General features: G+C 38.4%; 1 protein-coding gene across 1 annotated transcript in view; it reads left to right on the top strand.

The window, feature by feature from the left end:
- LOC112399545 (polycomb protein SCMH1-like) overlaps nucleotides 1-16,398 on the top strand; it is a gene marked incomplete at its 3' end in the record, with an annotated part of 97,389 nt that extends 80,991 nt beyond the window's left edge. Inside the window, exons 7-8 of the mRNA XM_024744767.1 lie at nucleotides 13,908-13,996; nucleotides 16,364-16,398. Coding sequence (XP_024600535.1) covers nucleotides 13,908-13,996; nucleotides 16,364-16,398 — 124 coding nt within the window. The remainder of the gene's footprint in view (nucleotides 1-13,907; nucleotides 13,997-16,363) is intronic.
- Nucleotides 16,399-18,771: the final 2,373 nt, after the last annotated feature.

Below are 18,771 nucleotides of genomic sequence, written 5' to 3'. Positions count from 1 at the left end.
AACAGAAAACTCATGACCCAAGATCCCTGCCAAAATGGAACATCCTGTTTTTTGCAAGCCCAGGAAAATATAAGACATTTCAAAGGATTAGGAAACAGCAGTCAACATCTATAAAAAGCTTCTACGTGAAGAAAAACAGAAGTAGAGGATAAAACCATTTTAACTATTGAAAATTCTACAGCCAAAATCAGTGAGTAGCCAGAGGAAAACTGTTGTACAATAACCCATCTCAAATAAGTATTGACAGATATGAAAAAATACCTTGAATCAAAAATTCTAAGTCAGACTAGAAATGCACAATAGACAGGAAGATGTGAAAATAGAATTGTTCAAACTCAAGAAAAAAATTGAAAGAAAAATAATCTCAGTTGAAGACTCAATTCCAGGGTACCCACTGGGACAATAGATTCAACTAGAAATATAATAAGGGACATTGAGAAGAGAAATAAAAATAAATATTAGAGAAGGTTTAAAAGTATCAGAAAGGAACTGTTAGGTATAGAACATAACAAAGATCCAATGTGTATATGTATGTGTACATATATATTTGGAGTCCCTGAAGAAGATAAACAGAATTAATACTTAAAATTGTAATATAAGAAAATTTTCCAAAAATTAAGGAACACCTAAACCTTCATATTGAAAGGGCCTACCTTATTCCTGGAAAAATTGATCTAGATTGGTCAACTCTAAGACATATTCTAGTACAACTATTATACTCTAAGAATAAAGAAAAATTCATCTAAGCCTCCAGCAACAAGGCCAAATTACTCACAAGGGAAAGAAAGTCAGGTTTGCATCATACTTCTCAACAGCAAAATACAAAGCAAGACTAAGTGGAGCAGCATTTTTAAGAAATTCAAGGAAAGAAAATAAAAAGACAGGTTTTATATCTAGACAAGCTGTTTTTTCAAGTCCTGAGATTATACTGAAAGAGTTTTCAGCATGCAAGAACTCAGGAAATACTGTGACCCCAAGCCCTTCCTAAGGAATCAATTATGGAAAGAGCTCCATCCAAACAACAGGTGATCAATCTAAGACAAAAACAAAGGTAAGGACAAGAGTAGAATAGTATGGTATCAGTCTGGGTCCAGTAAAGAAAGAGAACCCACACAGCAGTTTAAGCACAGAAAGTTTAATATGCATGTTAACTGTAACAGAGGATTGGAGTGAAGGATTGGCTAGTCAAAAGGCAAGAGAACTCTAAAGAATATAAGAAGAGCAGACATAAGGAGAAGCCACAACACTGGGGCAGAGATAGAGGGCCCAAGGAAGAGCCTCCCTTCCCCCATCTCAGGGCTGAGATGTAGACCTTGTTGGAGGGGGCACAGCTGTGGCTCACTGGATGAGAGAAATCACTGTGGTGCCACAGCAGTGGAACTTGCTAGAACTCTGTCCTCCAGGGTGCTGAGAAAGCTGTTCATGGAGAGGTGTGTCTCTGGAGAAACTCTTGTACAGAACCACTTAAGATGGGGAGGGTGGTGCTGCTACGGGCTGCCCTGTGCTCCCGGACCTGGGCCATAGGGAAGATGGGGTGCTGCAGGAGCCTGCCAAGCCAACACGATGCAGCCAGAAAGCAAGCCCCTTTCCTCCTGTCGTATCTGTAGATGGGGTCCCGGGTATCACTTAAAACTGATAGACCAAATAGTAGAAGCCTAAGTGAGGAAATAAGGGAATTAAGGACATTATAACATATGTTAGTATAAAGGTAACTACTAAAACAAAATTCCAGAACTTCCTAAATACCAAAGGAACAAAAAGATCAAGAAACAGATGACACAAAGAGATGAACTAATATGGAGAACGCAGTAAATAAAGCATAATGCGACAGAGTTGAGGCCAAATGTGTAATTTATATTAATAAATGTAAATGGTTTAAACTCACCTATTAAAAGAAAAATATTTCAGATTGGTGCTCAAAGTCAAACCCAACTTTATACTCTGTACAGGAGACATACCTAAAGTAAAGTGAGTCAGAACAGCTAAAAATAAAAGGATGATCAAGGATATATGAAGGAACTTCAAACAATATAATAGCAGAGGTTACAATTCTGTTATTAGACATAGTAGAATTAATAAAAATAGAAATTATGGTAGATGCAAGGAGACATAGACAAACACATTAGTAGGAGAATTAACACACCTCTCTCAAGACAAGACAGGCCAAGAGGACAAAAAAAGTAAAGGGTTGAAGACTTTAATGAATAAGATAGATCATATGTGTGTGTGTGTGTATATATGTATGCATATCAAACTTTATACCCTGGTAAATGCCCTTCCACGTTGAAATTTAAAACTCTTTAAACAACTTTTGTTTGAAAAATGGAAATATAAACCAAAATTTTAAAATTCCTAAAACATAATGATAATAAACATCACATCAGAATTTTGAGATATAATTAAAGCAGTGGTTGGAAGAAAATTTATAGCCTTAAATACCTGACATAAAGAAAAATGAAAGGATAAATATTACGAATTTAAATTCCCAATTAAAACAGCTAGAAAAAGTTACACTCCAAAGCAAATACAAGGGAGAACTAAGTAGAAGAAAAAATAAAGATAGAAAGAGATTAATGTGGTAGAAAATAGAAAAGCAGTAAATCAAAATACTGTGTCTTTGGAGGAAACCTCAACAAAATAACAAACCACTAGTTAGCCTAATAAAGAAAAAAAAAGAATAAGCACAGATATACAAAAGTAGAAATGACAAAGGCGGGGAATAGCCCTATGTAAACTAGGAAAGCTAGATGAAATAAGAAAATACTGTTTGTCAAAATTGACCCTAGGAGCATCACATATGTTTTCAAAGCACTTACATCAAAGTACTGCATGCAGATTATTTTAGAGGGATATCCTACAAAACCTTGAAGACCAGATAATCTCAATGCTACTTAAGTTGTTGTACGTCAGTGATACCCAACAGAACTTTCTGTGATGATGGAAATGTTTTATGTCTTTGCTGTCCAGTATGGTAGTCACCAACCACATGTGTCTGTAGAGCACTTGAAATGTGTCTACCGCAACTGAAGAATTGAATATTTTATTTTAATTATAATTTAAAGTTAAAAACCAATGTGGTTGGTGGCTACCGTACTAGACAGTGCACTTCTAGATCATAGAAAAAGGAAAATATCCAAATTCTTTTATGAAGCAGGTAGAACTTGGATACTTAAACCTGATTTAAACACACACACACGTGCACACACACACACACACAGCCTCGTGTGAATATTATTACAAAACACCTAAATAAAATATTAGGAATTAGAGTTCAACATATTTACAGCAATAATTCATCAAGACAAAGTAGTGTTTTTTTTCTGGGAATGAAAAGAATATTTAACTTCAGAGATATCATTAATGGACTTCACCATATTAAAATAGCTAAGGAAGAAAGTCATATGAACTTCAGCAAAAATCAGCACACTACTGAGGACTCACATTTCTCGATTTCAAAACTTACTACAAAGCAACAGTACTCAAGACATTGTGGTACTGGCATAAATTGAACATAGACTTATAGATAAGAGGATTAGATTTGAGAGTCCAGAAATAAACCCATACATTTATGCTCGGTTGGTTTTCAACAAGGGTGCCAAGATAAGTCAGTAGGGGTTTTCAACAGCTGGCACAGGGACAACTGGATATCTACACACAAAAGAATGAAGTTGGACCCCACCTCCACACCATATACAAAAATTGACTCCAAGTGGATAATAGACCTAAATGTAAGAGCTAAGACTATAAAACTCTTAGAAGAAAACATGGGAGTAAATCTTCACGACCTTGGATTAGGCAGTGGTTTCTTAGATATGGCACCGAAAGCACAAACAGCAGAAGAAAAACTAGATAGATGGGCTTCAAAATTAAAAGCTTTTGTGCTTCCAAAGACACTATCAAGGAAGTGAAAAGACAGCCCACACGATGGGAGAAAATAGGAAAATCCAAAAGGGCAGAGAGTAGGTTAGTGGTTTCCAGGGATTGGGTTGAAGGGACAGTGGGGGGTGGCAGCTAATAGATACGGGTTTTCTTTTTGGAGGAGTGATGAAAATGTTCTAAAATTAGATAGAATGATGTTTCATAACTCTAAAAACCACTGAATCGGATATTTAAAAACATAAATTGAGTTACATCTCACTAAAGCTATTATTTTTTCAAAATCACATGTCCGATTCAACAAATAGTATTGAGAAAACTGGATATCCACATGCAAAAGAATGAAGTTGGACCTTTACCTTATACCATTATACAATAACTAACTCAAAATGGATCAACAACCTAAATGTAGGAGGTAAAACTCTTAGAAGAAAACATAGGGGAAAAGCTTCATGATGTTGGAATTGGCAGTGATTTTTGGATACGACACCAAAAGCACAGGCAACAACAAAAAAAATAGTTAAATTTGACTGCATCAAAATTTAAAATTTTGTTTATCAAAGGACACTTTTAACGGAGTGAAAAGGGAACTTATGGAATGGGAGAAAATATTTGCGAATCATATATCTGGTAAGGGGTTAATATCCAGAATATATTTTTTTAAACTCCTTCAGTTGAACAACAGCAAATAAACAACCTGATTAAAAAATAGGCAAAGGACTTGAATAGACATTTCTCTAAAGAAGATATACACGTGGCCAATAAGCACATGAAAAAATGCTCAGCATCAGTAATCATTTAGGGAAATACAAATCAAAAACACAATGAGGTAATACTTCACACCCATTAGGATGGCTATTATCAAATAAATAGAAAGTAGCAAGGGTTGGTGAGGATGTGGAGAAATTGGAACCATGTGTATTGTGTATTGGGAATGTAAAATGGTACAGCCACTAAGGAAAACAATATGTTTCCTCAAAGAAGTTAAAAACGGAATTACATGTGATCTAGCAATTCCACTTTGGGGTAGATAGGCAAAAGAATAGAAAGCAGGGACTGAAGGAGATATTGGGACACCTATATTTAGCAGCATTATTCACAATATCCAGAAGGTCAAAACAACCCAAGTGTCCATTGACAGAAGAATGGATAAATAAAATGTGGTATATACACACAGTGGAATATTATTCAGCTTTAAAAAGTAAGGAGATTCTGACACATGCTACAATGTGGATGAATCTTAAAGATATTATGCTATTATAAATGAAATAAGCCAGGCACAAAATGACAAATGCTGTATGATTCCACTTATGCAAGGTACCGAATATAGGCAAATTCATAGCGACAGAAAATAGAATGGCGGTTGCAAGGAGCTGGGAAAGGGGAGAGGGGAATGGGGAGTTACTGTTTAATGGGCAGAGTTTCATTTGGGGAAGATGAAAAAGTTCTGGAGATGGATGGTGGTAATGGTTACACATTGATGTGAATGTACTTAATGCCATTTACTTTTGAGAAAGAAGGGGAAATATACGTGTATACACACACATGCACATATATATAATGTACATGAACTTACATATATTTTGTATACTTAGTTTTATAAAAAGAAACACAGAACTGTGAAAACCAGAAAATAATGAAAAGGTTCCCTATTGGGAGTGTCTGGGAATAGGGTGGAAAGCATAGAAATGAGAGTGAGACTTCTCTAAAAATACCCTTTTATATTCTTTTGACTTTTGAATTATATAAATGTCTTACTTAATACATAAAATTAAACCAAAAACAAAAAGATGAACAAGCCATATCCTAAAATTGACTATAAACAGAAACAAACTGAACTCTGTATCAAATGGATATCATAACCACATTGAAAAAAGAGTTCAAACAACTTGAACACAGAACCTTCACAGTACACCCGCAATGGGACATATTTCAAAGGAAAATGGAACTGCAAAGAAATTCTGACTTTTTCTTAATAATGTTAGTGGTTTTGCCCTAATAATCTGAAACTATTTTGCATGTATCGAAGATAGAGCAAATGAGTAAATAAGATACAAGTATGGAATGGAAAAGATGAAGAAGAACCCTTGCAGTGTAGGATTTGAATTGGAGGTATGTTATGAACTCTTAACTTAAAATAGGTCTATAAGTATATATTAATATGTATTAAAATATACATAAATATATATTAATATAATACTTATTGACTTAGAATATATATGTATATATATTCTAAGGTAATACATGTATATGTATATGTATGTATATATATGTATATATTCCAAGCTCTATTGAAAAGGCCTGGAAACAGTGACTCCTCAGTAGCAATAGGAGCATCTTGATTTGATTTCTAAATCCCGTTCTCCGCTGAAAGGAATCATGGCTCCTTGGAGCAATGGCTGATTCCAAGACTGAGCAACAGAGAAAATGTAAGGTGAGTCTGGAAGATCTTATTATGCCAGAAAGCAAAGAAGTCTCAAAGATTGATGGGTGCATATCAGAGGGATACAGGAGCCAGTTTAAAGGGACTCTGACTAGCCAAAATTGGAAAAATATGACCATCAAAGAGAATAATAAAAATAGAAGAACAATAATAATAGCCTCATGGGTCCCTAGTGATACACAGGAAAAAAAAAAATTAAAGTTGCAGAGAAAGTTCTTCTTTACAGAATATCAGCTAACAAATATAAAGAATGATAGAAAATTATCATTTCGGCAACCACCATTTAAATGGATTCAGACCAAGATAATCAATGAATGCTAAAACAAAGAAAAAAAAAAAAAAGCTTATTGGAGAATAAGATATTCACACAGTCTCAAAGTTTCTCCCCACTGATTATCTATTAATTACAAGGGGAAATTACAATGAAGAAATCTGTCAGTCATTTCTTAATAAGTGATCAAATTCAGTATCATTAATAATTAGACACACTGACATTATGTACTGCTTGAAGCAATGAAATGAGAAGTACTCAACATCCCTTGTGTAGTATCTTTGTCAAAACTGTTTAGCATGAATGTAATCATAAGGAAACAATCAGAAAACATCCAAATTGTGGGACATTCTATAAAACAGGCCAGACTCCTCAAAAGTAACAATTTCATGAAAAACAAAAGGCAACTGGACTATCCTAGATGAAAGGAGACTAAAGAAACTTGACAACCAAATGCAATATGTCATCCGTGATGTATTTTAAAAATTAAACACCTATAAAGATTTGGGGACAGCTGAAGATATTTTTAATTAAATGTATTGGATATGATAATATTGCAGTTCTAAAGGAGAATGTCCTTGTTCTGAGGACAAATATCTTGACGTATGTAGAGGTGAAGTCTATATCATGATGTCTCTAACTTTCACAAAGTTCAGAGGAAAAAGTGTGTGTAGACAGATGGAAAGCAATTGTGGTGAAGTGTTACTAGTTGCTGAATTTAGGTGAAGGGTACATAGTTTGCTCTTGTATTGTTTTTTGCTACTTTTCTCTGGGTTTAAACTTTTTCAAGATAAAAAGTTTTAAATAATTTATGTATATGATTATACATATATATGTGTGTGTGTTCATGTTCCCCAGGCCTCCTCTGGACTTCTCCCCAGAGTTGCTGAATCAGAATTTCTAGGTAATGGGGCTTGGGATTCTGCATGGTAAAATGGCTCTCCCGAGACTCTAACACAGTTGGTCTGTATTTGGGAAGCATTGCTCCAAAGAGCATTCTTCTCCATTAAAATCTTGTGTGGTTTGTGTGTGTGTGTATGTGTGTGTGTTCTGTTCACATAGGAACATTGGTTACTACTTTGCAGAGTCCTCCAGAAAAAAGGTGAAAAGGTAGAATGATTCTCAGGTGATGTCAACCTTTTCCTCACATCCCCTTGTTTTACCGGTCCATTCTATACTTAGACTGAGGTTATTTCTTCTAAACAGGGCTGTCTGGATCACTAATTCTCAAATATGGCTGCCAGTTAGAATCACCTAGAGAGCTCTCAAAAATTTCAGTGCCTAGGCCTTACCTCAGATCAATTAAATCTGAATTTCTGGGAGTGGGATGATGTATTCTTTAATGCTCCCCAGGTGATTTCAGTGTCCAAGTTTGAGAGTCCCTAGGCTAGAGCAAAGCTGGCCTCTGGTGAGGCCTCTAGTCAAGTGTGTCAGGATCCCAGTATAAACTGCCTACTCAGCAAACTTAGTCACGTGCTCTGATGTCTATGTGGGACATTGACTTGAAAGGAACCCTCTTATGTTCCTGACACTGATCAGTCTTCTCTTATGCTAAATAGCTTCCAGGGCCTGTCAGTAAAAAGGGGGATTTTAAAAGATGCGTATCTCATTTATGGTTATGGAAATTTAAACTCTGTTTATAAAAATTTGGGAGGGGGGATGAAATTTTAGAGAGAAGTAACTTTAACTATGGTATCTTAAATACTCATTTTACACAGGTAATTTTAAAAAGATTCACCAAACTCTCTTCTCTGCAAGGCCCCTGACATTGAGTAATGCCAGACCCATCTATACGTACACCTATCTCAAGACTAGTCATAACCCCACCCCCAGTGAAATAAATCTGAATTAGCTTGTGTTTGAGTGTGTATATAAGAGCGGAGCATTGAAGTGGTGACAGCATCCTGGCCGAAGCAAAAGGGATTCTAGCAGTCCTTCCCAAATACAACCTGACTGAACATACACTTCTTCCTCAGGGAAGACAGTTTGTTCAGCACCTCTCTTCCAGTTCTTGTTTCTGTCCCTCTTGGGGTAACATTTAGATAACCCACCCAACCTCAGTTTGGAAGCACTGCTTTAGTTCAGTGTCATCATCTGACAAATACAGAAACAGGGAAAGGGAAGTTAGTTGTCCAAAGTTGTACAGTGAATTGGTGGCATGTTTCTGTACATGTATTTATATGTGTACATGTATGTAAAGCTCCTCTGGGAGGAGAGAATGATTTGGGAATCATCTTGACAGCCATAGAGTCTAATAACGTCATAAAGCTTGGAATTACTATATAGGACAATGGCGGGGTAAGGAGTAGGGCCCATTCATGTGCTTCCTGGTATGAGTGCTGTTCTGTTACCTGCCACCAGAGGGCATGAACTATGATTAGATTCTAGACCTGCTGATCTACATTGAAGTTCAGAGCTTGCTCAGACCACTGTTAGTTCAAACAAACGAACCCTAACCTATTCAGTAGTCCCACAGTCTTAGGAACATATGAAAGATCTTTGTGACTCGTTGTTTACAAATATTTTAAAAAGAAATCTTAGCTAAGCACAGAACACTTGCAGCATGCCTGGGTTTAGAATTGGAGACCTGGTTTTATAATATTAGCCCAGGCACTTACTAGTTTAGTTGTGTGGCCAATGGTAAGTTGCTTTATCTTGACTTTTAACCGTGAGTTTCAGTTGCCTCACCTGCCACATCATTAATAAACTTTGCCACACGTGGTTGAGGATTAAATGGGGTAACATGATAAAGCATTTATCAATTCCTGACACCCATTTCATAAGTGGAGATTTTTCCTTTGTTCAGTAAAACTCTCATGGAGCTCATATTCTGGTTGGAAAAGACATACACATTACATGGAAAAAAGAAAGAAAATTTAGGCAGTGATAACAGGTAAGGATAATAAGAAGGGAGCAGGATCTAGGAGGCTATTTTAGGTAGGGTAGTCTAGGAATGCCTCTCTGAGGAGGTGATATTTCAGCAAAGAACTATCAAAGGTTTGAGAAAAGTGAAGGGTGTTTGAGGCAGAGGGACACAGCTTGGTGTGCTTGGGAAACAGAAAGACCAGTGAATGAAAGGCAGGGGTGTGGCAGGAGATGAGTTATAAGAAGTAAGCAAGTTCCGTATCATGTAAGTTTTGTTAAATACATAAAGACTTCAGATTTATTTTGTGTTATAGGATGTAAGCATAAGAGTGATGTGATCTGATTTATAGTTTTAAAAACATAACCATATCATTCTGGTTGCTGTGTGGAGAATAGACAGTAGGGAGGCAAAAGTAGAAGCAGAGAGAAGGGTTAGAAGGCTGTTTTAGTAGTCTGGGCAAAGTTTGGCTGTCACTTAGATTAGGGTGTTAGTGGGCAGAAATACAGAATGGTAAGGAACGGTTCGGTTTAGGGTATATTAGATGTAAGAACCATCAACACTTGCTGATTAATTGTATTTGAGAGACAATAGAAAGGGAGGAACCAAGAGTGACTTCTAGGCTTTTTGGTCTCAGCACTTGGGTTTAAATAAGTGGTTCCATTAACTGAGATGAGATGACTGGAGGAAAGGGGGTAGTAAAGTCAAGAGTTCTGTTTTAGATTTCCTCATTTTGAGATCTCTTGGCATCCAAGTAGAGTTATAGAATGAGGCAGTTGAAAATATGAGCATGAAACTCAGGACAGAGGTTTGGGTTAGAGATATAAATTGGCAGTCATCGTTAATGGGAAAAAAGTGGGGACCAAGAAGAGAACCAGTGGCCAGACACTGAGGTACTCCCACTCTAGAGGTTAGGATTTCTTACCCACCTGGCCTTTTCCTTGCAAGCCATTGTTTAATTTGAGGAGACCCTCAAATTATTGTTTTAACTCTTCTCTTCCTTTTTGCACAAATTTACAACTCCAGTTCTTTTACCAAGAGAGACAGCATGGTAGAACTGAGTGATTAAATATTTGAAGACATTAATGTGCTGATTAATAATGAAGGCTCTGGAGACAGAGGAATTCGGTTTAAATCCTGCCTCTGCTATTTACTAGCTTAGCGACCTTGGATATTTTACTTAATTTCTCTAATCTCAGTCTTTTCATCTATAATAATCAAAATAAAAGCCAGCATTCATTTAACACTTACCATATACCAGGCATCGTTTTAAGTGCTTCGCATGTATTAACCTATTTTAACCCTTAGAACAACCCATTGAAGTAGTTACTATTCTTACCCATTTTATTGTTGAGGAAATGAAAGCCAGAGAGAGGTCTTATAATTTGCTAAACATCACACACCAGGTAAGTAGCAGAGCTAGATTTGAATCTAGGGAGCCTGGCTCCAAAACCAGTGCTACTTTTCTCTTATCAAATTCACAGAGTCGTAGAAGTGATTAAATGAGATAACCCACTTAAAAGTGCTTAGCTCATGGAGGCTGGCAAATAATATGAGCGTAATAAATGTTTCCTTATGGCGGCAGCATAGCATAGTGAAAGAGAATCAGATGGAAAGTCCTGGGGCTCCAGCCTGACTACAGGAACAACTTACGTGATCATGAACAAGTTTCTTAGCCTCTCTGGACTTCAGTTTTGTCATCTACAATATAAAACCTTCATACTATATGGCCTCTGAAATCCCTTTCAGTGTTTAAACATTCTATCTTATGACTCCCCAAGACAGATTGTGAATACATCTGAATTTGGTAGGGGAATAAGGTACTCAGTAATTCCTTGGGTTGACAGCATTTCTACTTTGCCCTTCTACTCTTGAAGAAACTTGCTAGGAGATAGTGAAACGTAGTTAAGAACCATGAGGTTTGGAGTAAGACTGTCATGTAGTGGAATCTGTTTCTACCACTTACTACCTTGGACAAGCTACTTCTTCTGAGTTTCTCTTTCATCATCTGCAAACTAGGGGTAATGGTAGTGCACACCTCATGGCATTATTTGAAATATCCTGTGAGAAAGCGCCTGTAAAGTATTTAATACATGATAAGCATTGAATACATATTAACTATTATAATATTATTATAAGGGTTTCCAGAGCTGAGAGGATTTCTTTTTCCCTCAAGTACCAGATGAGATAGAAGCCTTTCAGTAACCCACTTCTAAAGAATTGAATTGGGAATTACATGGTGAGGCACTCTCGTTGTTGGGAACTGAGGGCATGAATCAGAATTTTCTAATTGTGCAGTCACTCCTCCCCACTCTCCTCTTATACGAAGGTGTAGGGAGCATTTCTCTAGAGCAGCTTTGCCTTATCTGTAGGTGTAGTGAATCATTCATGGCAAATCTGCACTAGGTTTGGCTTGCTTCAACCCTTCCCTGACCTAAAGAGAGTTGTTTTACTCACACACAAACCAGACCTGAATTTCTGGAGAAATTTGTTTGTCTGTTTGTTTGTACCGTGGTCAAAGGAAGAGTAGTAGTCAAGACTCTTTTGGAGTGTAAAACCCCAACCCAGACCAGGTTAGAGGAGGGCAATAGGAGGAGGCAGGAATTAGTGACTCATGTAACTGCGAAGCCCAAGACCTGGTGCTGAGTGTGTCTGGACACAGGGTTTTAAACACTCTCATGTCTCCATCTCCTGCTCTACATTGGCCTTATTCTCAGTTATGTTCTCCATTTTAGCAGTGCCATATCTACAAACTTACTTATAACCATGATCTCAGAGAAAGAAAAGCTCTCTCCAACATGCACATCATATCAGAAAACAGTTGATCCAACTTGGGACATACATATACACTTTTGGTCTAGGGGAATCTGATGCTTTTAAATAGCATTATTTTGCATTCCATGGCCAGGTAGGTAGAGCCCAGTGTAGACATCCCCACCAAATCACATAAAATTAGAGTTTTTTTGTCTTTTGGGGTTTTTTTACAGAAGGAAAAAGAGCTAGGCAAGCAAAAAAGAAGTGGTAGCAGTTTGACAGGCCTGTGTGAATTGCTATCTCCATTGTTTATGAATGAGCTATCCCAAGAAGTCTCCTGACCCTGGGAAACCTCACTTGGTAGGCTAGCCAGCTTTGAGACTAAAAGTTTAAATCATGTGGGGGTGGCACCTCTCTTATTTACATTTTCTTCTCTCTTCTCACATCCTCCCCTTTAATTTAATTATAGTTCTTAACTAATACTTTATCCCAAAAGCTGGTTCTTCCTTTTTCATTTCACATGCACATTGATAATTTAGTGTAGTAAAGAGTGTGGGCTCAACAGTCAGATTGCCTGGATTTCAGTCCTGTCTTTGTCATTTGCTCACTTTGAAATCTCAAGCAGTTTACTTTATACTTCTTTCCTCATCTATAAAATGAAGATAATTTCTCCCCTACTGGGTTGTCTTGAGGATTAAATTAGATAGTTGGTAGAAGGTGCCTGGCACAGTATCTAGCACACAGTGACGTACTCAGTAATATCAGATACTGTTGTTGCTGTTTCTCTGCAGCTTTGGTTCAGCCTATCTGTTCTTTGTCAGGAATGGGAAAGCTGAGGTAGATTGGGAGACTATCAGAAAGCACTAGATTTTGGTATCTCAGGACAGAGGGTTGAAGCCAAGTTGAAGGAAGCACTTGGAGCTCTAATTGGAAGACTTAACTATGATAATGATCTTATTTTTACAGTTTGTTAATTAAATGGTATATTCTTATTGACTTGTCATTGCAGAATGACAATGGACAATTAACATCCCTAGGCTTCTTTTCACTCTTTTGGAAAACGAGGTTTTTTTGATAAGATGATCCCTTCCATTTTCATCAGTGCCTGATCCTTCGTTAAGTAAAAATGAATATCAGAAAGTGTTTTGTACTCTGTGTATGTGTGTGTGTGAGAGAGAGAGAGGGAAAGAGAGAGAGCGAGAAAGAGAAAGTGAGAGTGTGTTTACATTGAGATAAACCAAAAAGATTTACTTGTATTTTGGATTTATCAGACATATCTGGTTTCTTCTTAAGAGATTATTATATCCCTGTTCACACTCTATGGTCTAGATCATTTCTAAGTGTTTGTTATTCCTATCACAAATCTATTTTGTATTTTTCAGGGAAGCTTTTTAGGCATGATATTTGTTGTGTAATACTTGTTTTGGCTTCAGGAAACTTGGTTGGGGACTTTACTCCACTACTTACTTTGCAACATTACCTTGGGCAAGTTACATTCCCTCTTATATGCCTCATTTCCTCATCTGTCTAATGAGGCATTTCTTCTACTTAACCTTTAAGTCCTTCCCTAACCATCTGTGATCCTATAACTATCACAGCATAGGTTGTGGCAGGCGTAGCTGGATTCCAAAGGGAAAACTTGATTCAGCAATTCCCTTTGAGACATATTTTTTATCTGTTGCCCATTATGTTTGCTGCAGGATTTCGGCTGAATGCTTCCTCTTGGCCCATGTTCCTTTTGAAGACGCTAAATGGAGCAGAGATGGCTCCCATCAGGATTTTCCACAAGGTACAGTGTCCCTCAGCTATCACCAGCTCCAAATTGCTTAAGGTCAAATGCTTACATTCTTTCAATTACTGAGCCTCTGATGTCTACATTATATATGTGGCCTGAGGATGCCTTCTCAGAAACTAGTTCAGCAGAAGGATTTTTTAAGTACCTTAAAAAGCCACAATTATCCCCAGAGAAATATTAGACTGGTAAATTAGGATTTCTGCGTTTTGGGTCCTAGCTCTGCCAATAGTAAGTTTTGACCTCATCTGTTAAGTGGGATTCTGTCTACCTCATAGGGTTTTAAGAAGTTAAACATTTTTTTTATTAGTAAAACATATAAAATGTAGTATAAATCTAAAGGAGCTATTCTTATTATAGATCATGCAGTTCCATAAGGTCCATATTCTAAACAGAGAGAAAAAGGAAGGAGACTATTTTTTGAGTGCCTACAGTATGTTTGGAGTTTATCTACGCTATCTCATTTAAATACCCACAGTTAACTTTATGAAGCAAGAATTATTATTTCGATTTAGTAGTTAAGGAAACAAATACATTTGAATAAGGAACTTGCCCAAGTTCGCATGACTAGTAAGTGGTGGAACAGGGATCCAAAACCTGTATTCAGTCTTGCTGATTTCTCGAGGGATGAAGCAATCAGTCTGCTCTTAGTTGATCTTTAATGAGGTTAAAGTTACTGTAAAGGGGACTGAATTAGGGTTGCCTATGTTGCCATTTAAGTCTAAACCCTGAGAGTACCCTGGTTCCCAGAATACAGTATACTGGACAACTTGAAACCCTTCCACTGCAGAATACCTAAAAATGATGGGGGGTAAGGGGCCAACAAGTATTCTTTTAAAGGCTTTGCTGACCTTACTAGAAAGTAAGATAACTCCAAGGCCAAAATGAGGAAGGAAAAGCAGAGCGTTAGGTGTACTGAACCTGCAGGTGCCGTAAGGGGCTTTGCGAGTCTTACTTTCCAAGGACCTTGTCTTTTAACAACCACAGTAGGATAGAAGTTGAGGCCTTGGGCCCATGCAAGGCAGAAAAATGTACCTGGGACTGCCACATAAAAAAATCAGATTGGATCCCTCAAATGTTTACTCCTTAGTGAAAAGACTATTGCATTGATGAGGAAGAGTCTCTGCCTGGGCCATGGGTAGGGGTAGGAAGTGAGTCATCTCTTCTGATAAGACAGTCTTTCCCCATGGAAGTCCAGGGTTCAGATATAGTGTCTGTGTTGTTTCAGAACTCCAAAATTGTATGGGATATTTCTGAGTGCTTGGCAGAAGCAAACCCAAAACCTCTCTAGAGCGTTTGGTTGTTTTCAACCCAGATGTCATAGAAGTCCCAAAAATGAAGTACCACTGAAGATGAGTTCAGTTCAGTTCATAATTACAGAGCCCGCAAAACTCACAAAGCAAATCCTGCATGATGAGACTTCAGTAGACAACAAACATTAAGACTCTAACCTCAAGCACTTTCAGATAATAGAAATATCAGATAGAGATTATAAATTAAGTATTTGAAAATGAGTAAGGAATGAAAAGAAAGAATTTAAAGATGAGAAAAGTACAAACCTCTATTTTTTTAAAGACAAAGTTGAAAAAACAACAAATTGACTATCTAGAAATGAAACTTAACCATTAAAATTTTTAAATCTTAGGTAGGCATATAAGCAATTTAGACCTAGATAGAGAAGAAAGAATTGAAAGACACGTGTAAGGACTTTCCCCAGAGTGCAGTACAGAGAGATAAAGATATGGAAAATATATTAAAGAGAAAAGACAAAGAGAATACTATTAGAAGGTCCAATATATGCTGAGCATGAACTCTAGAAAGATTAATTAGAAAGAATAAAGAAAAGTCAATATTTGAAAAGATAATGACAGAATTTTCCAGAGTGTGTAATAAAGACAAATATATACCTTAAAACATCATGGTATAACTAAAGTCAAAAGAAAAGATCTGAGCAAAGTAATCACACAGAATACAGTCATCCTCTGTGAGGGATGGTTCTGCACCTGTGGGGGACTGGTTCGAGGACCCCCTGAATATGAAAATCCACACATACTCAACTCCCTTGTATAAAATGGCATAGTACAGTCAGCCCTCCATATCCACAGCTTCCATGTCCACGTGGACTGAACCTTCAAAAGGATTACAGTTAAGCTGACAGCACATTTCTTGACGGCAGCAGTACAAGCCAAAAGATAACAGAATAATATCTTCAAAGAACTAAGAAAAAATAGTTGTCCACCTAGAATTTTATATCTACTTATACTATTATTTCAGAATGAATGTAAAATCAAGACATTTTCTGCAAACTAATACAAATAGATACTAATATATCTGCTGAAAGAACAATTGAATAGTATATTTCAGGAAGAAGATAACTGGGGACTTCAATCCGCCTGCCAGTGCAGGGGACATGGGTTCAATCCCTGGTCCGGGAAGATCCCCCATGCTGGGGAGCAACTAAGCCCGTGTGCCACAACTACTGAGCCCATGTGCCACAACTGATGAAGCCCACACACCTAGAGCCCATGCTCCACAACAAGAGAAGCCACCACAATGAGAAGCCCATGCATCACAACGAAGAGTAGCCCCCGCTCGACTCAACTAGAGAAAGCCCACATGCAGCAATGAAGACCCAGCGCGGCCATAAATAAATAAAAGATAATTGAACTGGAAAGTAAGAATGAGATGCAAAGAGTACTGCTGAAGAAAGATTGTTTAACATGTGAGTAAAACTAATCAACCATTGCCTATAACTGTATAAACCAGTTATACTAACAGAAGTGATCAATTGGCAGTATAACAATATGGAACTAAATTATCAAACACCTATTAACTCAGGAGTAGTTTAAATATTCTGAGGTTCTTGTATTGTTTAAAGATGAGCTTTAGACTTAATTATGTCAACTATACAGTTATGATCTGAAGGGGATCCACCAAAAGACTAAATATAGAATGGTTAACGTATGAATTGGGGACTTCCCTGGTGGCACAATGGTTAAGAATCTGCCTGACAGGGGAGCTTCAAGATGGCAAAAGAGCAAGACGTGGAGATCACCTTCCTCCCCACAAATACATCAGAAATACATGTACATGTGAAACAACTCCTACAGAACACCTACTGAACGCTGGCAGAAGACCTCAGACCTCCCAAAAGGCAAGAAACTCCCCCACGTACCTGGGTAGGGCAAAAGAAAAAAGAAGAAACAGAAACAAAAGAATAGGGATGGGACCTGCACCAGTGGGAGAGAGTTGTGAAGGAGGAAAGGTTTCCATACACTAGAAGCCCCTTCATGGGCGGAGACTGTGGGTGGCAGAGGGGGGAAGCTTCGGAGCCACGGAGGAGAGCGCAGCAACAGGGGTGCGGAGGGCAAAGGGGAGAGGTTCCCGCACAGAGGATTGGTGCTGACCAACACTCACCATCCCGAGAGGCTTGTCAGCTGACCCGCCGGGACGGGCGGGGGCTGGGAGCTGAGGCTTCAGCTTCAGTGGATCCCAGGGAGAGGACTGGGGTTGGTTACGTGAACACAGCCTGAAGGGGCTAGTGCGCCACAGCTAGCCGGTAGTGAGTCTGGGGAAAAGTCTGGAGCTGCCAAAGAGGCAAGAGACTTTTTCTTGCCTCTTTGTTTCCTGATGCGCGAGGAGAGGGGATTAAGAGAGCTGCTTAAAGGAGCTCCAGAGACGGGTGCGAGCTGTGGCTGTCAGCGCAGACCCCAGAGACGGGCACGAGACGCTAAGGCTGCTGCTGCCGCGACCAAGAAGCCTGTGTGAGAGCACACGTCACTCTCCACATCTCCCCTCCTGGGAACCTGTGCAACCCACCACTGCCAGGGTCCTGTGATCCAGGGACAACTTCCCTGGGAGAACACACGGCACGCCTCACGCTGGTGCAACGTCACGCCGGCCTCTGCCACCGCAGACTCACCCCACGTTCCATACCTCTCCCTCCCCCTGGCCTGAGTGAGCCAGAGCCCCCAGATCAGCTGCTCCTTTAACCCTGTCCTGTCTTAGCAAAGAACAGACACCCTCAGGCAGCTTACACACAGAGGCGGGTTCAGATCCAAAGCTGAACCCCAGGAGCTGTGCGAACAAAGAAGAGAAAGGGAAATCTCTCCCAGCAGCCTCAGGAGCAGCAGATTAAATCTCCACAATCAACTTGATGTACCCTGCAACTGTGGAATACCTGAATAGACAACGAATCATCCCAAATTGAGGAGGTGAACTTTGGGAGCAACAATATATATACTTTTTCTCCTTTTTCTCATTTTGTGAGTGTGTATGGGTATGCTTCTGTGTGTGATTTTGTATAGCTTTGCTTTTACCATTTGTCCTAGGGTTCTGTCTGTCCATTTTTGTTTGCTTGTTTTTAGTATAGTTTTTAGCACTTGTTATCATTGGTGGACTTGTTTTTTGGTTCAGTTGGTCTCTTCTTTGTTTCTTTCTTTTTTTAAAATACTTTTCTCAAAAATTTTTAAAATTATTTTTTATTTTAATTATTTTATTTTACTTTATTTTATCTTCTTCTTTCTTTGTTTTCTGCCTTTTATTCTACAACTAGCAAGACAGGAACACAGCCCCACCCATTAGCAGAGAGGCTGCCTAAAATCATAATAAGGCCACAGACACCCCAGGACACACTACCAGATGTGGACCTGCCCACCAGAAAGAACATCCAGCCTCATCCACCAGAACACAGGCACTAGTCCCCTCCACCAGGAAGCCTACACAACCCACTGAACCAACCTTAGCCACTGGGGGACAGACACAAAAAACAA

The sequence above is a fragment of the Neophocaena asiaeorientalis genome, unplaced genomic scaffold, assembly GCF_003031525.2.
Source record: "Neophocaena asiaeorientalis asiaeorientalis breed wild unplaced genomic scaffold, Neophocaena_asiaeorientalis_V1.1 scaffold478, whole genome shotgun sequence".
Classification (NCBI taxonomy): domain Eukaryota; kingdom Metazoa; phylum Chordata; class Mammalia; order Artiodactyla; family Phocoenidae; genus Neophocaena; species Neophocaena asiaeorientalis.
Note: the sequence above shows the minus strand (reverse complement) of the source record. Positions and strands in the feature narration are given on the sequence as shown.